Raw genomic sequence first — 25,446 nt, 5'->3', positions numbered from 1 at the left:
GCCCTTGAGCAATTGTTGTTGCCTCCGTTCGCTGCCGCGCCCCTTGCTAGCCATTCAGCCGCCCCCTAATCTCCCCGCCGCCTCTAACAGTCCCCTGCCGCTTCTAAGCGCGCGCTCATTTTCAAATAATTAATAACAATAATTTGCAGCACGATAAGAATTGAATTGAATTCCATTAAAAGGCGCAAAATGTATTGAGCTGTCGCCTGGTGGTCGCGCACAGGGGCTGAGGCGCTAGGGGTAGGGGCGTGTCGAGCCAAATGAACAACACACGATGTCTTGAAACAACAACAGCAACAACAGCAGCAACAGCAACAACAACGAGTTTTGAAGCCTCGCTTTGGCTCATGTTGTTGAAGCACTTTTTTGTGGCTTGTCTGTTTATCTAGATTAAACCCTCGCGGCAAGGCACACAAAATACAAAAAAAATTACACAAAAAAAATACAGTTCATTATTGAAATCATTGTGTTGAGTTTTTTTCTTTTGTTTCTTATTGTTGCTTCTTTTTTTTTAATTTTTTTTACTTATGTTTTTTTTTTTTGCCTGCTGTCCGTGTAGCATTCGCAGCTAGACATTTTGGCATTTCATGAGACTCTCATTGTCAGTAGTCTCTCCACGGCTCAAGTCGATAGCCCAGCAGACACGGAGATTCAAGACTGGAGACTCGAGACTCGAGTCTCGACTCTGAAGACTGAAGAATCGAGGCTCGTTGTGTGTGTGCGCTTTGGCTTTGGCTTTTGTCATGGCAGACATGTTGGCAACGCCAAATGTTTTTCTGTTCGCCTCGAGCAAAGCAGCATATAAAGATGTACACGAGGTACGATCGAAGAGGTATTGTCTTTATGTGTGTGCGTGTACATATGTCTCTGTGTGTGTGTCTATAAAAATTATGATGATCCACGATAACTGAGCTCTGTGTGGGGCAATTATAAGGCAGTCTTGTCGACTTGTGCTCGTCTATTAAGTTTTGTTATTATTAAATTGCAGTGATTTATCAATAATTATAGAGATTGACTTAAATGAAAGAGAAAAATTTAGATTTAACTGTGAGCACAATTATAAATTATTGCTGATAAAAATGTATGTACATAAAAGCGTAAAAATGTGTGTTCAGCGTTTTTTTTTTTTAAATTCTATAGGTGTACACGTTTTGAAATATTATCAATTGAATTTATTCATTATTTTTAAAAGCTCTTATATTTTGCTTTTAAAATTTTCTTATTAATGCCTGTATTAAGTTTCATTTAATTTTTTATTTAGTTTATAACATTTTATCAATCATGGAATTCACATTCATTAGTTTATAATATTTTACTGAACATCGCACTCTCTCCTATTATTAGTACTTATAGTTAAGTTTTAGTTTTTTTTGTAAAGTTCTTTAAAATGTTTTTCTTTTAAGAAAAATAATTGATATTCAGGGCGTAAAAAATGATTTGCATGTGGGAAATATACATTTTTCATTTTACTCTCTTTCAAAAGTAATATTAGAATGTCATGTAAAAATGAGTAAATTATCCGAAAAAAAAAAAAATGTGCAATATACCAATCTTGTACGACACAAATAACCTCTTACCTATAATTTTCGAAGATATATATTATAAATATGAAATACCACCAATAATACACTTGGAAGCGTTAAATGTAAATACATTTTCTCTCCATTTCCCACACTTGGTTCTCTTCAAATATAAAAAAAAACGATTTTTTAAAAACGCGTTTCAGAAATTTTCACTATTCACTGTTATGTTACTTATCAATCAGTCAGTCGGTCAATCAGTCTATCAATCAGTTAGTCAATCAATCATTTCTCTTAAACTGTTTAATTTATATATATAGATGAGCATGATAATTATTGCAATATTCTAATATTTCGAATTTTTACCAACTCTATTATTATTGATTTTAATTTGTTTTAATTTATTTAAATGTCGCTTATGAATTATTACCAATTTCAACGTGGGCTGATTTGTTAACTGGGCCTCAAGCTCTATTACTTATATTATTATTTCCCTTTTCATTAATAATATTATGATCGATTCTAATAATAAATAATAAATTCGAATAGTTTGCTGTTCAAGTAAAAAAGTTTTTTCATAAATATAAATTTCCTTTTGAAATTTATGAAAAATAAAATTAGGAAATAATACAAAAATAGTTAATGAAAAATTAATATCAATTATTATATTAAATAAATCTTAACTATTTAAAAAAAAAATAGAATATAAATTAGTTTTTGAAATTTTGTGAAAATAACTATTAAGTATTTTTGTAAATAGTATTGTAATTCCTATATTTTAGATAACATTGCATAAGGTCGTTTACTTAATTTAAACAGCTTCCAATTGCTGGAAATTGAAATGAACAGTTCAGAACTTATCGAACCGCTCCCATGGCTAGTTATGTTACTTTGTATCATCTGCCAGTTGCGCGGGTGTTGCCATTATATTTGTAAATACATATATGTATATATATATATATATATATATATATGTTTTTGTGTACTCTTGCGACTCCTTGGCCAGCCCCAGCCGGCAGCCCCTATGGCAATCGGAGTCGCAGTCGCAGTCGTAGCTGCATTTGCAGCCGGGGTGGTCCAATTGTACTTGGACTTGAACGATTGGCTGGCCGGTTGCGGCTCACGAATTGCATTAAAATTGCAATTTCAGGCAGCGCGCAAAGTTCATGTCAGACATTATGTTGGGGCAACAGAATTGTAGGAGGACGTACACTTTGTTGTTGTTGTTGTTGTTGCTGTTGTTGCGACTGCGACTGCGGCTGCAGTTGCCGCGTTGGCTGGCCCAGCTGAATTGAGCCTGCACTGACGGCCATTTTGGTCTGGCGGATCGGGTCCAGACAAAAGGCACGACGATTTCAACGCTTTGTCGTGTTCTTTGTGCTATTGTCTGTCCGACTGTATCTGCCGTCGTCCCGCTGTCTGTCCCTGTTCCTTGGCTCACACGAGCCCAAGTACAAGAGTTCTTGAGCTTGGACTTGGACTTTTCGAGTTTGTTTGCTGAAGATGAAGTTGAAGTTGCGACTTGCACTGGGGCCCGAAAGTAATTTATTTCTTTATTGTTTTACGAATTTACAATGCAACTGGGGAACAAGGCGACTGGCAACTGGCAACTGCCAACTGGCAACTGGCAACGCAGCCATAACAATCACGCCGCAGTTGTTGTTGCTGTTGTTCTGGTTGCTGTTGCGTGTTGCATTTGGGGTGACCACCTTGACTGCCAGATGCAGCCAAGCACACACACACAGCCAGAGCGAGAGAGAGAGAGAGAGTGTGTGCCACTGGCAAACACACACAGAGACAACATCGCCGGCTCATCAGTGTCAATGCTGGGCAAGAGTCGATGTCTGCGTCGCCATCGTCGTCGCCTCCTCCTTGGTGTGTGGTACGCATGCGCCCAGCAGCGCCCCAAGGAATGCGTTGCACGAAATGCAAAATGTCAGCAACGGCGGCCCCAATCGAGGACTCCAGCTCGGCATCGGGAATCGTCGACTCGTCGACTCGGACTTGGGCAATTGCAGTTGTATTCGAGACTTGCCACGCTACTCGCCTTAACATTCCACAAGTCGCCTGGAATTTCCTTTGTTTTCTGTGAGAAATTTCAAGCCAACACATAAATTGTCGTAGGCGCAAGCGGCTACAGCTCCAACACAGCTTTCAGTTCTCCACCAGATGCTCTCAGTTCCCAGTTCGCAGCTCAGATTTAGCCTTGCAGCAACACTGTCCAACAGCAGTTTAGTTTCTTTAAATATAAATTTGCTAATAATTTATATTTTTATTATAAGTTAATATATCTTATTAAGAGGAGTTAAAGTTATTCCCAATAGATGAGCATATTTGAAATTGGACTTGAGTCCAATAAATAAACTGTTTTTACTAACATTTTTTATTTATGTTAACCAGGTATAGGCTTTAAGTTGACGCTGTTAAGAGCACATATACAATGCAAACTTTACATAAGTATACAGTTTGGACAGAGCTTTAATAACATATTCGCGAGCAAGCAGTACAAATTTTCTGCCTCTGTGGCGCGCTTTTAACAACATTTAGATTAGGTAGCTGTTAATGAACATTTGCTTTACAAAATCTTACACCTTTCAATAGACATGTAAGAAAATGCAATCTATTACAAGTTATTCTCCATACGGCTATCTTAATTATTTAATATTATATTCCAAGGTATTCTCAAGAAGCAATACTTAAGTTCTTTTCTATTCTATTCCAAGTTTTTCTCTATATGTGTTCCCTAATTCTTTTCTATTATATTCCAAGTTATTCTCTATAGTAAAATTACATAAATGGTTTTCAATAAAAAATATTTGATTCCAAACTTGCAGCAGAGTTTAAACGATGCAGTGCAATTGTTATTGCTGCTGCTGCTGCTGTTGTTGTTGTTATTGTTGCCGCTGTTGTCAGAGTTGGGGCAATCGGGTGAACCGGAGATGGGTAGATCGGTAGAACGGTAGATCGGCGATCGGTGGCGATCATCAGTGCTGGCATTTAGACAATTAAAATACTTCAAGTGCTTGTCTTTCGCTCAACGTCACATTTTGTTTATTTATGTGCATTGATTTGCCTGGTAGCTTATAAATTTTCGTTGGCCAAACAATGAGCAGTTGTTGTTTTGTTGTTGCTGCTGCTCGCGAGCTGGGCGAGCTGTGGCGAGTTCGTTGCCTAAGTCTTTCGTTTGTTTGCATTGCTTTATTTGCGAAAGGCGCTCGAATCGCCTGCGCAGTCGCATTCGCATTCGTTTTCGCATTCACCGAGCTATTTTTAGCGCCCAGCACTTACACAATTCGTTTACATATTAAATACGACACAAAAAACACAATCATTGAGCGGCAATTGTTTATTCAACTCAATCAAAATTCCTAGGAAAAAATTCCAGAGTTGTATCATTTACAAGTTGGCCGGGGCACTTGCGCCCGATCATTCAATAAATTGGCACTGTCAGCCACTCCGCAATCCCCTCCGCACCCGCCGGCCCGCACCGACCCGCTGCTGCTATTACTCAGCCACCCACCCTTCACCCGCGGCAGCTACTCGTAGCTGACAACATTTTAACTAACTGCCTGACAAATGCAGCAGGCAGTATAATTTTTCAATTAGCAAATGATAAATCAAACTAACACCCAGAGCCCCATCGAGTCGGCCAGCCAAGTCACTTGTGTCAATTTTCAATTTTAAATGCAGTCTTTAGTTTATTAATTGCAACGAGGGGACGGACGAGGGCTGTGGGGGCGGTAACGCTGCCTTAGCAATCGAAGTTGCATTCATAATTACACATATGAAAAACAATTTTGTTTGTTTAATGCAAACGCAGCAAAGGGAACTCTGCATACACAGAATACCCTATAAAATAAATAAATACTTAATATACTTATTATTTAACTGAACCATATCGTTGCCCTTCGTCAATTTCTCGAGAATTTGACAATATTCGATTAAGTCGAAAACTAAAATCTAATAAATATTTCTTATGAAAAATCAATAGACTTTGCCCGGTTAATATCCGCTTTTCCACACATTTGCATATTAAATCTGAAGCTATATTTTTCATAGATATATATATAATTATATTAATAAATATGATAAAAAATGAGTTTGAATACCATCAAATTAAGAACCAAAATTGTAAGTCAACATTTTTCGAGAATTAATACAATCTTTGTATTGAAGAGGATTTTGAATCAATTAAATTTTTAAACAGCTTTTTGAAAATTAGTTTGAAGCCAATCGAAAGGTAAACAAATAATGCGCACGTACTCTATTTCCGCCAATTTTCCACAGTTGCATGTGAAATGTTCAATATTTAGATGAATTTAAATGATTAGATCACATCTAACTTAAATCTTCGCTCGAAAGATCTTTGAGCCTCATTTTTCACACAAGAGGGTTATCTTTTGCGAAAAAGTGTGAGGCCGAGCGGATGGGAAGCCAAAAAGTTGCATATAACTGAAAAAGTGTCCCGTTATTGATAAGTTAAGGAAAATACAACGACCCCATCTGCTGGACAAGCCCCACAAAAGCCCTTCAATCAGCGCTTAATCCGATTATCAATTAGTAATTGCAGCGTAGACAAATCTTAATTGCAAACGATTCCAAGTGACTTTTTCAGCCTTTGTGTTTGTTGTAATGCTGATTAATTGTTTTGTTTTGATTTGATTTGATTTTATTCAAATTTACATCGAGTGCAGCTCGTTGCCACTGCTGCTGCTGGTGCTGCATCACATTTGCTGCTTCCGTTTGGCGTGACTGGGAAGACTTAGGCAACGAACTTGCATCAGCTGCTTCATTAGACGGGCACAGCTTATATGCTAATGCCATAGGCTGGGCCTGTGGGGTCCGCCAGGTTAGCCAGACTCCTAGCTGCGGCCCGCTGTCAGGCCACCAGTTCGAGTGGCATTTGCGAGTGGCCATGCGCAGCACCTGCTTGCCACGTTGCCTGTTAGACATTAATCCGTGGCATTTAGTTACGCTTTAATAAGATTTGCTTTTTTTTCTGTTTGCTTTTTTTTTTTTGTTTTTTTAGCAACGGCTGCTGCAAGTCTCTGGCGAAAGCAAAACTGGCGGCCGCAGCTGCAGACAAAGCGACGCGGCGTTCGGCTTGCATGTTGCCACAACCTGGTGGCAGCGTCATTCAGTCAATCTGGTTGCAGCATCCGTCTGTGCGTGAGTGTGTGTGTGTGTGGGGCGCCCCATTTTAAAGCTTGTACTGCTCTCGTGTAGTTAATAAAAATGCCATATCTTATCGATACTCTAACTGAGCTCATAATATGAAAATGTGATGTACTTGAGCACTATAGAGCTTTAAGGCTCAAGCCCTATAATACGACAAACAATTATATACCTAATTATTTTTGGGAAAAGAAACTCAAATCTACATTGCCGTAGAAAAAATATCGAAGAGAGGCCGCTGTCTTATATAATTGTTATACCCTGAACCCATTGAAAATGGGCAAAAAGGGCAAGCAAAAGAAATCATCTCGGACACCAGAAAGTATAAATATTCTTGATCAGCATCAAAAGCCGATCAACTCGTCGATCTCAGAATCTATAAGAGCTTATGAAAGGTTTCAAAATTTGATCGTAGCTCTTTATAGTGCCCGTGCAGTACGAGTTTGTTTTCGATAATCAATAATTTGCCTCGTTTCCAAGCAATCGATAAAAAGCGATATTCAAATTCTATTTTTAAGGAAGTTTCTTACGTTTTAACGACTAAAATCACCAAATTTGACATTTAGCTTTTTGAATAGTATATACAGACCGAGTATTTGGTGTTGGTAGAAGCAGGTTCAGGATATCCTCTAATCGGGCACTTCCAACTAAAATAATAAATAAAAATAAATTATTATCTTTAATTTGGGAGCGTTAACTTACCAAAAAAGTTAGCTAGCATCCTTAAGTTTGAGTTGTGCTGCATATTGAAATTAAAATTAAAAAGTTATAATCAGCAGATTTCAAATGTACTATAGTAGTTTCTTCTATTAAAAAGTTTGACCTTAAATAATTCTTAAATCGGTAAATGATAAAAAGGGTGTATCAGCTTTCGGTGCAGCCTGAACTTTCTCATTTCTGATTGGAATTTCAAAGAGTGTTGTTTTTGTGTTAGAGAGTTGTGGGTATTAAGTTCTGGCTAGCACGGATCGTTAGATTGGCATGCAAATGCCAATGAAATGCCTGTGGCTGCAACGAGTGCTGAACTAATTAAAGCGCGCAGCTCGAGGCATGCCTAGGGCTTCCCAGCTACCACTTACCAAATGCCGCATGCCACATGTGAGGGGCGCTCGATCAGCAAATTACACGAGATGCTTTTCGTAAAACAGTTGTTGAAAGCGAAGCACCCGAAACGAGACAAAGGCTAAAAACTGCAACTGTTCGGTACCCGGGGATATAACATATAGAGCGTGCACTCAAGCTGCGCTCCCGGACACTCCACACTCCACACACACACGCACAATGCCGATGATTCGCCAAGATCCAGATCTTCACATCGAGAGATACAAGATCCAAAAGCGAGCAGCAATTCATTCATATTTGTATTTACTTAACTTGCCGATGATGATGTTGCCTGAGAGGAGCTGGAGATGCGTTGATGACTTGCAACTTGCTGCGGCACAGCAAGAGTCGATTTTTGTTGTTGTTAATTTTATTATTAATTTGGTTTTTTTGGTTTTTTTTTTTGTGTTATATGTGCGCTCATGAAAGGCCAAGTCTCATATTTTATGGGACGCCCGTTGTAAATGGAGTTTCGACAGCCTAATTGGAGATCAACGCAATATAATTGTCTGGCCGGCTGCGGCTGCGGCTGAAGCTGAAGTTGTAGCTGGCTGCGGATGTTGATGAAGTCGTGGCCCGAGAACAGGTGAATGAATTTGTGACAGCGCCACAAAGGCAAATGATGTATTGATAGCATCTGTTTGGGAGCAGCCACCAGTCAGCAACCACAGCCACTGCGGCAGCGGCAGCGGCAGGACGTCTGCAACTTTTTGACAGACATTTCGTTGCCTTTGTTGTCCCGTTTGCCTGTGCCCCTGGGGCACATGCCTCAATGCCGACCGTCTGTCCATGCAAATTGAGCTGCCCCCAATTGTAGTCCTACCTTTGGCGGCCCATAGAAATTAAGTTCAGCCTTAAAGAGATCAGTTCTAAATGGGAATGTCAGCAATAATGGGACTACCTTCCTATTGTAGTACTAACTTAGTCGGAGCTCTGCTCTTAACTAATAGCTTTGAGTTCCTTGTATTAATTAAGCATTTAAAGCATTTAGGTGTATGCATGCAGGTGTTAAAAATAAACAGATTGCTATTACCAGCAATGAATACGTTTGCTCAGTCATTTTGGCATGGGCACAATTTTAGTTTTGATTGTAAATTTAATAAAAAAAATTCCCATTTCAGAATGATTTATAAAAATAAAACTCTCTTTAGCCTTGATTCTGCTTACAACAACAACTAACTTACTTAAACGACTTATATTTACATTTAAATTTTTCTTATACCAAACACTTGTATTAAAAATCCAACAAAGCCTTGCAAATGTTTACATAGACAACTTTAATAATATTTTAATTTATTAAATATGCCACAAATTCGACTGGCAATAAGTAAATGTGTTAAATAAACACATTACATTAATACAGTAATTAAAAAAAATAAGAAAATCAAAAAAAAAATCAAGATCCTTCGAGCCGGATTTGAACCAGCGACCTATGGATGTCTACAATTTGTATATCACTCTACAGTCCACCGCTCTACCAACTGAGCTATCGAAGGTCGATGTGTCGTTTGCGTCAAAACGCGTACATAAGCGAACGTGGTGAATAAGTTGAGTTATCAGCGAGCAGTGAATAAATCAAAACGTATGTCTGTTGTGCTCTTGAGCGAAAGCTGCGGTAAGCGTGCGACTGTGTGTGCAAGCGAGAGAGCGATAAGGCGAGCAAGCAAGCGAGCTTTGCAGCGCCAGCAATGTACGCAGCGCTGTCGTTGGTTCGCTGCCGTTATTTTCGTTCGTGTTTTTGTAGCTTTTCGGCTGTTAGGGCGTGCTTGGATCAAACAACACGGAGCTTAACAGTAAACAAGGGGCGCTGCGTCTGTTCTGTTATCAAGGCAACAGTTAACGGGGCCACCTAGAAACCCGTACAACTGCCAACTCCGGTGACTCATCCTGCTGCAGGCTGCGCTTGTGGCTTCGCCTGTGGGCAACAAGTGAATCATGCGGCAAACGCGCGCGCAACACAAAAAAGAGCTGCTGCCTTATCAGAGAGTAAGAGGCGGCGGCAGGTGGTTACGCACTTGGCTTCTTAGCCTGGCCGAGAACAAACTACCGCAGCGACGACGACGGCGGCGCCGCGCAAAGTGTTTGCTGATAAGCGAGACGGCACTCACACACACGCACACACACACGCGCGCACGAGGGCCAACAGGATAGAGCGAGATACTTAACAAACCAATTAGGATGCCAAAAACACCAGAAAAAAGGCAGCAAGTCATAAAAAGAACAAGCAAGGGGGCGCTCTAGTCGGGAGTGCCCGCCTAGGACATACCCTGGCTTACAACCTCTTAGCGAATGTGCTCCTTCTTCTTTCCGTAGCCCCACACTAGATGATATACAATCTTAAATAACTCGGCTGTTTATAGTCTGATTTTAACCAAATTTTCAGGACTTGAATATGACATACAAAAGTGCGTATATGCCAAAGCATAAGACTCAGGCTATTAAAAAAGGGGTTTCTTTTTAATGTAGGAGGTACGAGTACTATTCCTGATCTTTATATACCATACGATAGCTTATAACGAAGAAAGGGCTAAGCTATGCTACCCGGCTGCACTCGCTTTCATTTTATATAGGGTATAGAAAAAAAAACCAACCAGCAGCATGCGGCAATATCAGTTAATCTATCTATACTGTATATATGTATACATTTTATACATGAAGGCAAGGGCAGCAAGCGGAGCGAAAAAACTGACAGCTTACGGATAATTACTGACAAAAACACACACACACTCACACACACACACACACACACTAGATGTACAGCTCAGCTCTAAGCGCCGTGCGGCAATCTGTGTGATCCATTGAGTAAGGTATACGAGACCTAAAAAGAAATAAAAATAATAAAGGAAAACTGTGCTGGATCGATTGCCCAAACTGTCTTGTTAGATAAGAAAATGATTGCCCCCTCGGCGAGTGCCCCGCGGCGCGGCCAGCAACGTCCGAGAGTGTAATTTGGTCAGGTATCTTGCAACAAATGTTCATAATTTTTAAGAATGACTCAAATAGTTTTTTCTTGGCGCTATCGCAGCGCCGAGATCTCTCCAGTTTTCGGGACCGCTCGCTTGATCTTCGGTATCAATTTCCTGCTATGATTGAATGAATCTTAGTTTTCCTGCGTCCTACACTTTTTTGGTATGTGTGGGCGGCTTATCTGCCTGACAAAATCTACAAAAATTGCCAGTTTCCAGGAAATTTTCAAACACCTTTTTTTTTTTGACAAAATATGTACTTAGCTTGGTTTTATTTTTTTAGCAACAGTTGATTCCCTTGCCTCAAACTCTTCATCACATTTTTGCCTGCTGCTGCGTGTATGTGTGAGTATATGTGTGTGTGTCTCCCAGCATCTTTTGCTGCCCGGATGAGTCATTTAATTGAGCCGAAAATTGACTTTGTAGTGCACAACAGGGCCTGGATAAATTAATTTACTGGCCGTTGATAAAAAAAAAAAGGAAAAATAAAAAATAAATAAATAAAATTCCCGGATGACTCACATGGACTCAAGTCTCTAGTTCTGATGTATCCCAGTCGAACCTGAAGCGGCATTGCAACGGGTGTGTGTGTATGTGTGCTTGTGTGTTCCGGAGTTATCTATTAATAGCATCAAGTCAGTTTTATGAGACAAAAAAAAACATCAATTGCGTGTCTGGGGCAATCCTCTGTCTTATCAGCGCATGCAAACAAATACATTACATAATTATTAATCTATAATAGTATTCTATATACATATATGTATAGTATATGCATGTAAAACCCACCGTTGCATCATATTTAGATCACAACATGATTGTTTTACCTCATTTGCTTCTATGTTTCTATGTGTGCTCGTTATCGCGCATGTGTTTTAATGGAAAGAGCTTTTTTCTATGGCATTGAGCTTTGGGCCTAAAAACCTTCTGTGTGCATGTGCACTGTACGTGAGCTGAAGAAGAACGTAATGTTTATTTATTTTAAATAATTGGATCAGCAATTATAAGAAATAATACAAAATCATTTAGAATACATACATACACACAACAATTTTGTAAATATGTTAGCATTTTATGTTGAAAGAATATTTTACAAGGCATTAGATCAAATTTAGAAGAGAATTTTGAATATTTGTATGTTTAACCTGAAAAGATTTCAAAAAATATATATAATAATTGCTTTCCATTTAATTGGTTGCTTTTTTAAGATTAGCTTGATTAATTAGCAAAGCTCTGACAAGTCCATTGATAAATTGGCTGTTGATTATAATCAAGTATTTTTTTGTTGCCTGTCTGCCTCTAATGCCGCATTTTCAATTCATGCGTCAATATTTTACTCGTTGAGGCATTGTTTACGGCCCGTGTTCATATAGTTTTCCAGCTAGAGAGTGAGATGCGCGCGCAAACAAGCACATTTGTTACCAACTGTTGTTTATTGTTAACCGACACGCGTTGCGTTTTTCATGCGAATCCGAATCGCTCGCACATTGAGTGATTTCTTTATACACTACTTTATTTATTTATAGTTTTTTTTTCGCTTTATCTGGAATACCTGCGAGCGCTTAAGTTCGCTCGCACCCGCTATCATCTTATCGCGAGCAGCGACCAACACGTAATGCCCACGGCTGAGGCCAGTTTTTATGCTGCGATAAGCATTTGCATTCGCCTTTGTTTAATGTGCTTCGCATAATTTTATTTTTTTTTCAATAAAATGTTGTTTTTTTAAAGCAACTTATAAACTCATTTTGGGCACGACCATATGTAGACCTTCGATAGCTCAGTTGGTAGAGCGGTGGACTGTAGAGTGATATACAAATTGTAGACATCCATAGGTCGCTGGTTCAAATCCGGCTCGAAGGATCGTACCAACATTTTTTTAAATATTTTTCCGTGCTTGTGCTGAGAGTTTCGAGTGCAGCTTTTCATATTGACATATTGTATGCAGCTTTGCGAAAATCCAAAGTTATAATTATTTCAAAATATATAAATTTGCTTCAAAATATGTTTTCTTTTTCAAATAATAGATTACGAATATGCGCACAAATTTTGAAATGTAATGAAATATAAATAATTAATTAATTAGCATTCAATAACATTCAATTACTATAGCTAGACATCCCTTTCTAATGACATCTGTTTGCGTTCAGAATCAATTTATATATAAAAATATTCATTCAGTTAAAAATCTATTTCTATAAAAAATTTTCTGTATCTGAAGCATTTATTTATAGACTCTAAACGCTAAACTCTAAAAGACGTCATATATATGTAATATTGAAGGTAAAACTATTTTAAAATAAATTTAAAAATAATTCTTATTTCTAAAAGCAAACAAAATAAATCCTTCGAGCCGGATTTGAACCAGCGACCTATGGATATCTACTCTTTACGCTTTGCACCGCTACAGTCCACCGCTCTACCAACTGAGCTATCGAAGGTATATGACGAGGGGGGATTTACGGTTAGTTTTAAGATACTCACCGTCGCTAGCTTTCAAACGTTTCACATTGTCAGCATAATGAAAAGACTGCGCAATTAAATTGTTTTTGTTTTTTTTTTTAATAAAATTTTTTCTTTTATATTTTTTCAACTTTCCTCATCATGATCACCATCATCATCATTTTCATCGTTATCATCATCAGCAAATGCTCATCATTCATCAAATATATTGGTTTTTTGTTGTTGTTTTGTTTTAAATAAATAAAATAATAAAATTTATAAGAAAATTACAAAATACATGGCGCGCTCTGCCACTTCAGGGCGCAATTACGTTTCGATATTTGCTTTTCGAGTTCATATTTGTATATATGCATATACATATATATACGTATATATATATTTGTTTTTTTTTTTTTGTTTTTTTTTTCTTAGTTTTTTACTAATTACTTTTCAACATGCTGCGCTGCTTAACGTTTAACACTAACTGCTACATTTACATTAATTTAGTCATATATTTAACATACGGTTATTTTATTCGAGTTTAGCTTAAAACGCATAACAATAAACGATAGTTTTATATTATTTATTTCTTTTTGATTTCTTTAGAATTTAAATTAGGTTTTAGTTGTAGTTTAACTTTAGTTTTTCTTTTTGTTTAGTTAAGAAGTTTTGCTTTATACAGTTTACAGTTTAGTTTTGGGGCACGAAGTTGAATACCGTTGCGTCGATATTTATGTGTGTGTGTGTAGCTAGGTGAGTTTGTATGTATGTATGTGTGTGTGTGTGTGTGTAGGGTGTAGGATAAGTATTTAAGTTTAGTACATATACAAGAGAGTTACATACGCAGTATATATTTAGTGTATATATATATATATATGTATATATATATACATATATATATATTTATATAATATATACATATATATATATTTATATAATATATTTTTGTAGCTGATCTCTACATAATTTCAAGCTCTTTTTAGAACTTGATTTATTTCTTGATTCGTTTTTACAGTTGTTGTTTTTATTTGATTTTCATTAGTTATTAACAATTAGGCTGTTGGGCAAAGCTGCACGCTTTTCGCCCAGTTTTTATATATTCATATATTTATAGCTTAGCATTAGCTTTTATACAATTTGTTCAATTCAGCAGTGCGAGCTGCAAGATACAAAAGTATCTCAAAGTGCGGTCTATGGCATTTTGTTGACTGCTACTATGGCTGCAGGGGGCGACAAACTCTGAGGCGGGGTAGTATTGGGGGTGGTATTTTGGGGGCGTGGCTATTTACAGTTGGTTGGTTGATCGCGGCGTCTCAACACGTTGGACTCTGTGCAACATTTCCAAAGCCTGGCTGTGGAAAGTGACAGAGGCGCGGCGGCTGCTGCTTGTCGGGCGCTGCTGCTGCTGCTGCGAGGGGATGGTGATGTGGGAGTTGGGGGGCAGGGGGCGTGGCTGCATTTCGCTCTACATACAATTAAAGTCTACGATTTACACTTAAAATTCAAATATTCAGTCCATTTTGTTTGCGTTGTGTTTAAAGCATTGACGGCTTGGAACCAAACAGCATTTGATGCTCTCTCTCTCGCTCTCTCTCTGTTTCTCTCAGTGTCTCTGTGTGTGTGTGTGTGTGTGTGTCTATCGACAACCACAGCCGACAACTGTCATATCCTGATAGTTCTTGAGCACAACTGTCCTTTGGTCATTGAGATAGAGCATCGAGATGCCCTCCAGCTGTGTGGGCACACAGCACGCCTTTGGTACCTTCCCTGGATTGAGATTATTGACTAAGGTTTGCACAACCGCATGGTTTGTGGAATTGAGATGATCGGCCAGCGGGAACTGGCATTTGCCATGGCAATAATATGCATCATAGCCCGGCGGCGCCACAATCCAATCGCTCCAGCCGACATCTTGGAAGTCCACATATAGCGAATGCCGTCGGCAATTATCTTCATTATTTTTGCGTCTCGAGCGTCGCTGATGCCTACGATTGCGACCGCCGCCGCCACCGTTGCCGCCCCCCTCCCGCCCGCTGACGTCACGTATGGAACGCGACTTGTGCCGGCCATCGTCCGTATAGGTGAAGAGCAGCGGCTGCTTGTGCTGCCAATCGTCGTGCGCCTCGTCCGCGCTGCGGCGTAAGCGCACATGATGATGCGGCGCCGGTTTTAGGGAGCGCATCGTCCGCACCTCCACCAGCAGGCCGTAGTTCTTTTGCGGTGTAGCCAGCCACCGATCCACGGCAGGTTGCACGTCCAGACTCACCGTTTCGGTGCTATTCAGACGCACTGTCTTCGTATCCAGCAGCAAATAGCTGGGCTCCCTGTGGCCCCGCACGCCCACCCGGGTGATATCATAGACGAGCACCTGGTAGCGGGTCCGATATACCGTTTGGCTAACGCTGAGCGCCTCGCGCGTCAGCTGCAGCTCGGCGGCCTTCAGCTTCTCCTCGGCGGGTATGCTCTTCACATCGAAGTGCAGCCGAAACCGATGATGATGTGGAAATCTATCGTCGATTTTACTATCTGCAACACATACAACAAGAAACAAGGCGGCAGCTTAGTAAAAATATAAATTCAACATTAAATAAAGTTTATATACGGCACGAAGAAGCTTAAATACACTTTTAACTTATGTGGCTTACGGCTATGGAGACATGCGAGGGGAATTGGGAATTGCTCAAGATATCTTGACGCATATAAGGTTTGTCTTTACAAAAAGTCGAAAGATGCTTTCTCTAGAGCTATATGATATAATAGTCTGATTATGAATATATCTATTCGATTCTTCCTAAGAGCTTACTGATTGGATTTTGTTCATATATAAAAAGTTTACTCAAGATAGTTTGGGCAAAATAAAATGTTTTCAATTAAGAACCTTTTTGTCAAGATCCGATGTTCATCAAATTTAGTTTGTATATAGGAAGCTTAATAAAACTGTTGAATACCAAGTTTTGGTCCAGATATTTTAAATAACAAAAACTCAAAAACTCTAACAATGACTTAACTTTCAGCGATTGTTTCTATATGTTCAAAAGGTATGTTATGTTTCATGAGAGACGCTTAAAGAATGAGAGACTAGTTAGAATAGAGAGTATCTCATATATAGCATAGATCCCAAGTATTCGCCTTGCGACTTGTGTCCTTTCGTGCGTTACACATTCCATGACAAATCTCGAATACCCTCTGCAAGGGTATCAAATGAAGAAGAAGCAGCAGCGAGCCGAAAATCACACGTTCCAGTTGCCCGAGGCGGTCGCTTCGGTCACTTTTGTCGAGCCGACTTTTACGACTGGCGCCTGTGCAAAAGACCTGACCCACCCACACGCAGGCTACGATCCGCAGCGGCTGGCCACGCAAGGTGCAATGTGCAAAGGTGGCTCGGCACGAAATCTTAATTTGAATCAGCAACCACCAAGAGACTAGCGACAACAACAACAACAACAACAACAACAGCAACAAAAAAGAACGGAAAATAGAAAAATAGAAGAAGAAAACTCAAGTACCACGAACAAAGAGACAAGTCGTAAATTCTCTCTGAACCGCAGCAGGAAAACGAAACGGAGGACCAGAAATCGGGAGGACCAAAACCAAGACATAGACCGAGACGAACTCGAATGCGTTGCTCGGCTTAGACACTTGGCTTTAGACACTTGTGCTGCAGTGCTACCTGATCAGCCAACTATCTGCGTGTGTGTGTGTGTGTGTGTGTATGTGTGTGCGTGTGTATCTGTGTGCTATCTGGGCCTAACTGCTTTATTGTTCATCCCTCTAATCCTGTGGAAAATAATGCGAAATACGCTTTAATAATAATTGTTATTTTTACAAACACAATATAAAAGCCATTTGGCGCATGCGCTAAACGTTCCGGGTGTAATTCCGTAGAAAAATTTCAAGGTCACATTTGGGTTAAGAGTGAACGGCGTCACAGGTAAAAGGGACACGGCGCATGTCCCTTTCGCCTGGCGACCTTTCATTTGAATGCTGCGGAATTTCCGCGTGATTTCCACAGCTCTTGCGTGAATGATGCCCAAAAAAATGTCGCTGCATCTTCGAGCTGCGGCCAGGTATGCAAATCGCTTAGATGAACCACAATTTCAGGGGAAAATCCTGTCGTGCTCTTCATTCGCGTTTTGCTAGCTGGAAAGTACGCGTTGCTCAACCGCGTTGCCGAGCGTCCCAGCAAAGAGGCAGTGGAAATGTTGCAACTGCCACACGGCCGCGAGCAGGTGGAAAAACAGTTCACGACATTTAACTAACAGTTTAGGTATTAGATTATCCCTCCTCTAAATCCTGGCCGAGTTTTCTAATATTAAAATGGGAGAATATTATACTGGAATATTTTCTTTTAAAGGAATTTGCAGAGAATTTCTTAAAAAATTCCTTGAACACCTAAATTTTCTAAGAAATTTCCTAAAATTAAATTTTTGTTTGTTTTATTTAAGTCTGCCTATATAGATACACGGAAATCTAGAGATCAGTATTATATTAGTTCCAGTTTCTAAATATACTATTAAAACTCGATAATAGAAGAAAATATGTGACGCTTGAAGGTTTCTTCTAGAAAATATTAATCCTTATCTTTAGGAAGTTAAGAATTTTTTGATGTGTCAAGTATTCAAAGACTGTCTGCTCTACAATCCATAATCAAAGACTATATAAATAATATATTTATATATTTATTTCCCTATCTAGATTATATGTAATCAATATAATATTAATTATATAGATATCAAGCAATATAAATATAGATATCAAGCAATATATATAAATATTATATTGTCTTTTATATAGTAATCTTATATATTTTGAAAATTATAATTATTATTTTAAATATACTAAGTCAAAAAAAAAATTAATAGACAGATAAGACAAAGACATATAGAGGAGACCTTCCCATTCGATTAATAAACATATATATAGAAATATATGTATAAAACTAATGGCCGATTCTTGGAAAAACAAATAAAATATATAAAAAAAAGGATCCCAAAAAAATGAGAACAAAATGTTTTCAAATCTATATTCCAAATCTAATAAATTGAAATAAATATATTTATATATTTATATATACATATAAAGATATATATATAGATATATGTATAATATATTTTTGTGTTTTAAGGAATCATCTGTAAAATCCCCTACTGTTATGATTTTTATACAATTTAGAAGTACTTCTTGAGGTTAGTTTTAAAGGTCTGTTTTTAATGTTTGTTTCTAAGGTTAATAACATAATCTGATTTATGTTTGTCATATTCCCGAATCTTGGGTACGCAAAGTGTTCTAAGAAATCTCTAACTAGTTTTCCACTTGAACAAAAAAGTGTACGCATTTCTTCCCATAAACGACTTTATCTATCCATCTAATAATCCCCACCTCCATCATATTTTAGTATAACCATGTGCACTCCTAGCTAATGGGATATCTAATCGAATACTGTTCCAACTTTGAAACATTTATCAACCTCTATAGCATATAGGTTTATCTAAAGTTTATCTATAGCTTATCTAGATGATGGGCGCAACTCACCTTTATGTGTAAAACTTCTCACAGTGTTCGCTGATTTAGTTAATAGTCCCGGTCTGGGTATATTCACGGAATCAATTTCATGTCCCATAATTTGGGCATAGAGGATCTTCATTGCCTCCGGTATTATGATTTTGGATCTGTCGATTTTTGGCGGCCTCTTCATGTTGAACAGCGACAGGAGACTGTTTTCAATTTCGACTAGAGTGGATGGATCCGGTTTCACTTTGTCCTTGATTATCTCCTTGCTGCTATATGTGGCCGGTTCGTCCTCGGCGATGATCGCATCCGCAATGCCCGGCATTTCGAATTCACCCAAAACGATGTCCGTATTCGCATTGCTCGAATCCGGAATGGAGCTGGAGCTGGGGGCGGGCTTGGAGGCGGGACTGAGGGCAAACACGTTCGCAATGGCGGTTTGTTGCTGTTGTTGTTGCAGCTCCTTTTTGGCCATTGTTGTTGTTGTTGTTGCTGGTGTTGCTGGTGTTGCTTTATGATTAGTTAATTGTTTATGCTTATGCTGTTTATTATGCTTATTTTTGGAATTTTCTAATTGGTCTGTTCTTGTTTTATGCACTTCGTTAAACTGTTTCAAGGCGGCACTTTTGCTATGCTTGCTTTTGTTTTTGTTGTTTTTCTTGTTGATGTTGTTGTTGTTAATATCACTATCACTGCTGTTGTTGTTGCTGAGTAGTAACTCGTTAAATGGCTTAAATGCTTTTGCTAATGCTGTCGTTGTTGTTGGTTTTGTTTTAGTTATATTACTATTTATTATGGCCTTTGTTGCGGTTGTTGTTGTTGTTGTTGGCGCTATCGCTGCGATAAATCTCGTTGATATATCCTCGGTGCTAGCAACTTGAACGATCGTTTGAAAAGTCGCCAGCACTGCGAGGAGTAGAAGCCATGCGCGCATGGTCGCTTGCAACTCTGAAACGATACAAAAACATAGGAGATTGTTAGCATTTGTCGATAGGGTTAAAACGACGCCGACGCCGGCGACGACGCACACGTTGACTGCGCCGTTCACAGAGCATGGCGTAAAAACGCTCATATGTTTGCTACTCAAAGAGAGCGTACTAACTGAGAGAGCGCGCGCAGCTGTTTGGCTGCGCTCAATGAGCGCGCATGCTCGCGCAAGGCTTGTGTCAGAGCGAGACAACCATAGAGACTTAGTACACACACACGAGCACACAGCAAGGCAAATGCGTTTGCGGCTGCGTTGTTAGCGCGCTCTCGACGCGACGCGTGAGTGCGTTTTTGAGCGTAAGAGCGCATTGAGCGCTTGGCACAGGTAGCGCAGCAGCAGCAGCAACAGCAGCAGCGACAGCGGCAGCTTCCTTAAGCCAAGTTTTATGGCCGGCGAAAGGTGCGTCCTGCCGCAAAGCAAGCAAGCAGAAGCTACGAAAATGAGCTGTGGCTCATTGGCTGGGCCCAAGCCAACACTCCTCCCGCCGCCCAGCCATCCCACACAGCTCAGCTCTGTCCTCAATTTGAGCGCTTTTTTTTTTTTATATTTTGTGGTGTTGCAACCGCGGACATTGCACCTTTTCGGCGCGCTGACACACGATCTGTGGTATGCAGCAGCGATTTGTGTCTACGCTTAGAAATTCAATACAAATCAAATACACACACACACAAACACACACACGGACAACTACAGAAAGTGGGTTCAATAATATGTTAAGTGAGCGGGGTGGGGTGGGTGGGTGCGGGGGTCTGGGCTGGGCTGGTCTGGGGAAATTAGAGAAGCAAACGCGGCCGTCATAATTTTTCGTCATTTCTCATTTCTCAAGTTTTTATTTCGTGTGAGACAAACGAACTTATCGGTCTTTGATTTATACACAGGCGGCATTTTCCAAAAAGTTGAAGAAAAATCAAACGGCTTTTATCTTGGAAAATTTATGAAAATTATTAAAAGTATTCTATATAGATTTCGGTTTTCGGTTATAGGCAATAAATTTGTGAGATTCTATCTCAAGATGAGTCCGTAGCAGGCACCTTAAGCAGGTCTACGTGCCGCACACACGCACGCACACACGCACGCACACACGCACGCACACACGCACACACACACACCGTTGCTGGCACAACAAATTACATGTTGTTTTTCACATAAAGATTAAAGTCTTATCTAGTACTAAAAAAAAAACTAAAAATTTTGTTATATGACCAGGCGCTAGGCGCAAAGGAATTTCAGATTTCGTTATAAATGAAAGAAGAAGAACAAGAAATTTGGTTGGCACACGCTGGGGGGTGCCGCTGCCAGCGACGGGGGTTTTTCCTTTTTCAGATCTAACGCCTAAGATAAAAAAAAACTAAATGAACATTTTGTTACCCTCCGAGTCTGGGGCGATTGGTTTGAATGAAAATTTTCATAATTATGCATTGCTTATTGGATTTTTATCTATTGTTTATCAATTGCTTTATGAATTTTACATAATTTGTTTGCGTTTGTTTCGTATATGTTCCCAGAATTTTGGCTGTTTAATGGGTTCGCATGCCGCAGGACTACCTGGCCGGGGGTTTCCCCTTTCCGTCCGGCAACTTGAACTGCAATGCGGGATTTTCCGAGCGTTCGTTGATTCAGACCTTCAAGCCTCAACCTTATGGCTGAACAAAACCGCAAGCTCTGGGAAAAGTTCAAATTACATTTATTTTTCTTTTTTATACAGTTTTTTTCTTTTCGGTTTTGGGTTAACGCAGAACGCAAACGCAAATTTCTTGCGCAAATTGACACATTTTTTTTTGCAAGTTTTCATTTCGATTGGGCAATAGATGACATAGTAGAACCTAACGATGTGTGTCACACACACACGCATACGTAGAAAGTCAGCGCAATATGTTCACACACACACACACACACACACACACACACCTGAGAGAAGGGCACACAGCACGCTCTCACAGTTAGTTGGTTGCACAAAGATGCTTAGATACAATGGCACTAGTTGAGGCATTTAATACGCATACAATTCATATTATGTAGCTTGTAATTTATGTGCCAGGACATTGACATCGACATCCTTTGTGGCCTTTGTGCCGACCCATTGCCGACACAAGACTCAAGAGCGGGCGAACGGTACTTTATTGTCAGCCAACAATGTCCATTCCCGGAATCCCCCTGCGCTCTTTTACGATTATGATATATTATGAGATTTATTCACGCACTCGAAATATGTGAAAATATTTTGATCGAGGCGAGTTGCGGAATTTCAACTAAATTATATCATGTCACGCCCTTTCGACTCGAAGAGTTGGTTTGAATAGAGAATACTATAAGAGATAGTCGAGGCGAAACGTAATACGCAGGGAAAATATATGCATATAAGCGTGCCGTGCGCTTTGCGTCGCCTGGCGCTTGAAATTCTCAACCAGTTAAAGCTTCTAAGAGATTACAAGGCGTTCGCAATATAAGCTTAAATTAAGTATGAAATATGACAGAGTTGGTTTAGATAACAAATATTTGTGCCCTATGCTTGTCTTTCACTTTCTATATTAAATATATAAGTTGAGCAGGAAGAACTAGCTTTAATTTAACCAATCCTGGGGTTATATATAAATAACATATTTAATAAATTAACATATTTAATAATATTAGAATGTTAGGTTCTCAGACCTCGAGCTAGCTAAATATTTGTATATATCAATAATTCTAGTTTGTTAACTTTAGTTGAATGCAACAATAAACGCTAACGAAACGAAATATATTTGTCAGGTAGAACAAAACAGTTATATACATACATAATCATATATGATCAATCAATTAATCAAACATATGCGACAAGTCAATCCTTAGAGTTAACTCTTTGTATGCTCTGATTATTCGCATTACTTCAGACTTACATAAATGCATCTGCATAAAGAACTTATACAGACAAACATTTAAAATGTTTATTAATTACATAAATGAAAATATAATACCCTACTCATTTCAGTATTATGCAGCTGACAAATGTTTATAATTCAATAAAAATTAAATATCCTACACACTCGAGCATTATGCATTTATCCAATGCATTCCGCATTTGACCCTTCGTAAAGTTATGTAAAATGCCCCCCACAAAAATCAAACAGAAATTAAGCCCAACTCATTTTCACATTTACCAATATGAAATGGAACTCTGAAATGGTAACACATGAAATTCTAACCACTGACTATGCATATTGGCAGGGGTTAAGTGTCGGGGGCTCTGGAATTCTTGTTGGTGGTATTGCTATACCTTGTATACCCTGTACCCATTGTAAGTGGATAGAAGGGTCTTAGGATTTTGGGCAAGTACGTGTAACAGGCAGAAGAAAGCATCTGCGATACCATAAAGTATATATTCTTGATCAGCATCAAAGGGAAGTCAAAAGGAATTAATATTTCTTTTCTTATAACTTCCCCACTTTATAATACCGATATATATCGATGTCGAGACATGTTTCTTAAGCATAACTCAATTATAAGAGCTAGCCCAAACTTGGTTTCTGGTTTATCGTAAAGAATTTATAGTTTAAGCATATATCACTTTTCGGATACCTTCCCCATTTTCTCCATAATTGGAAAAAACCCTAGTTTTTTAAGTATATCCTTGTGCTTTGGTATACATACATGTTTATATGTCGTATTTTAGTCCTGAAAACTTCAGCAAGATCGGACTGTAAGCACCGAAGTTATTAAAGAATCCATTTCTTATATATTGTGTGTGGCTAGGAATAACAGCTGAGCGTGCAGAAGGGTGCAGAGTATCTGTAAGTCGTGCATTTTACTTTTGAGCGATGCGACCTGCTTGCTTGGCTTGTCTTTGTGTAAGGTTCTCACAGGGGGAGAAGTTCACGTTCCCGTTTTAAGAGACAATTTACATAAGCTTAGCGACAAATGAGCCTTTGAGGCGGGGCCAGTGGGCTGAATGTTGCAGTTCACACACACACACACACAGATACACACTCACACACACCCGCCCGCCCCGTCGCTGAGGATGGGAACAGAGAACTCACCTCAGTCTTATATAGTTTCCTATGTTGTCGTATCTCGGGATCTAGACTTGTGTATATAGAGTTATATATCGTTATACGTTTTTTACTTTACACTTTATTTCTTTAGTTATTAATTTGTAAGCCGCGTATTTTGATGGATTGGCTCGCGCAGGGCCCTCAGCAAACGTGCTTTGATGAATTTATGACATTTACATTTGTTTCGTCGATTTTCCGGGCTGCGCGCTTATCTCAGCTGTTGTTGCTTTGGTTTCTTTCTCCCTCTCTCTCTCTCTCTCTGCCTCGCACTCTATCGCTCTCGCACTCTGCTTTAGATATATTTGCACAATTTACAGCTGTTTTAAGTGGCAAGCGGCTACCGTGCAGCCGTGTGTGTTGCACAGCACAGCGGGCTGGGGTAGACAAAAAAAATATCAAATCACGGTCTTTGTAAATATGTGATAAAAAATGCGTTAAATCTCAGTTTGGTCGCTACGTTTTTTCGCTTGCGATAATTGTAAATGAAATAGATGAAATTCTTGTTAAAAATTTTATTGCCGCATTCCAGGCGCAGGCGCAGCCGCTGGCACTGATTGTGTGTGGTTGCAGTTGCAGTTGTTGTTTTTATTGTTGTTGTTGTTGTCAGGACACATGACACAGGAGTTACGTATCTGTCAGATACTTTAAGCATTGGCACTTTCTTGTTTGTTGTTCTTGTTGTTTCAAACTTTACATTCAATTTGCGATTTGTTCACGCGCTCGCCTTTGCAGCGCGCTCGTGTTGTTGTCGTTGTTGTTGTTACCGTTGTTGTTGTGGTTGTTGTTGGAGTTTCTGCTGACGGCACAGTAATCCACATATTTTCCAAGTGACAACAAACCAAATGCCAAAATAAAAATGCAAACGGAGTCGCACGAAACGTTTAATTTCGACGATTTCTTCACGTTGTTGCCGTTGTTGCCTTTGTAGTTGTTGTTGTTGTTGGCTATGCAAATCCCACGCGCACTTCACATAGAGCTCTTTTATCTGTATCTCTAAATTTGCGGCTGTATCTTTTGTTTGTTTGCTTTGCTTTAAATCGATTTTATATTTATTTATTTTGCTGCTTTTGTATTTCGGGGTTTCCCTTTACAACTTGTCAGTCTGACATTCCCGCGACACGCACACACACGCACACACATACACACACGCACAACAAATTAATTTTGGAGCCGTTTTTTGATTTTAGTTAGTTTTTTATTTTTGCTTTACGCCAAAAACTGTTGGGCACACTTTTTCATTTGGCTCTTGGGCGTCGGGCAACGGGCCAGCAAATAATGTTTTCGACTCGATCAGCGCTGTGGAACAACTAACGCCTCTCTGTCTACCTCTACCTGATTACAGGTAAAACGCGCACGAACGCCAAGCAAAGCGAGCCGAACGAGTTCGGCTCTCATCGTTGACAGCGTCGTCGTCGCGTCTGAGTGGAAACGAGCTCTCTCAGCTCTCAGCACTCACTATCTCTCTCTCCCTCGCCCTCCCTCTCTCTGTCTCTCTCACTCGCTCGCTCTCTGCAAGTTTAACTGTTGTTGATGATCATCATTAGTTTGATGATGATCACGCATCCATCTCGTCTGAAGCTCCATCTGCCACTGGCAGCCAGCGCGTCGTCAGTTTTTGCTTTCGACTGAGTCGCTCATTCACTCTCAGCAGTTGAGCGTAAGCACACATCACACACACGCACGCATACACACACATGCACGCACGCACTAATTGAGTCGAACGC

At 39.5% G+C, this 25,446-nt stretch overlaps 1 protein-coding gene and 3 non-coding genes across 5 annotated transcripts in view; 1 reads left to right on the top strand and 3 right to left on the bottom strand.

Moving 5' to 3' along the window:
* Positions 1-9,198: 9,198 nt before the first annotated feature.
* Positions 9,199-9,292, bottom strand: TRNAY-GUA (transfer RNA tyrosine (anticodon GUA)). Its single transcript has 2 exons — positions 9,256-9,292; positions 9,199-9,234 (listed from the first exon to the last, which is right to left on the bottom strand). It is a non-coding gene; the product is annotated as a tRNA-Tyr (tRNA).
* Positions 9,293-12,525: 3,233 nt separating this feature from the next.
* Positions 12,526-12,619, top strand: TRNAY-GUA (transfer RNA tyrosine (anticodon GUA)). Its single transcript has 2 exons — positions 12,526-12,562; positions 12,584-12,619. It is a non-coding gene; the product is annotated as a tRNA-Tyr (tRNA).
* Positions 12,620-13,100: 481 nt separating this feature from the next.
* On the bottom strand, positions 13,101-13,197 carry TRNAY-GUA (transfer RNA tyrosine (anticodon GUA)). The gene is made up of 2 exons: positions 13,161-13,197; positions 13,101-13,136 (listed from the first exon to the last, which is right to left on the bottom strand). It is a non-coding gene; the product is annotated as a tRNA-Tyr (tRNA).
* A 1,450-nt stretch (positions 13,198-14,647) lies between these two features.
* Positions 14,648-25,446, bottom strand: part of dpp (decapentaplegic) — a 47,438-nt gene continuing 36,639 nt past the window's right edge. Inside the window, exons 1-3 of one of the 2 annotated variants that reach the window (XM_064683166.1) lie at positions 23,708-23,977; positions 18,731-19,654; positions 14,648-15,724 (exon numbers count right to left, since the gene is read on the bottom strand). In XM_064683166.1, the coding sequence (XP_064539236.1) occupies positions 14,835-15,724; positions 18,731-19,640 (1,800 nt within the window). In that variant the 5' untranslated portion in view covers positions 19,641-19,654; positions 23,708-23,977 and the 3' untranslated portion in view covers positions 14,648-14,834. Of the gene's footprint in view, positions 15,725-18,730; positions 19,655-23,707; positions 23,978-25,446 lie in introns of those variants that run through there. The other variant, XM_064683165.1, reaches the window with a different exon arrangement.

Source organism: Drosophila montana, unplaced genomic scaffold (genome assembly GCF_035044405.1).
Source record: "Drosophila montana isolate Dmon_TW-CO22-7 unplaced genomic scaffold, ASM3504440v1 contig_2582_1, whole genome shotgun sequence".
In the NCBI taxonomy this organism is placed as follows: domain Eukaryota; kingdom Metazoa; phylum Arthropoda; class Insecta; order Diptera; family Drosophilidae; genus Drosophila; species Drosophila montana.
Note: the sequence above shows the minus strand (reverse complement) of the source record. Positions and strands in the feature narration are given on the sequence as shown.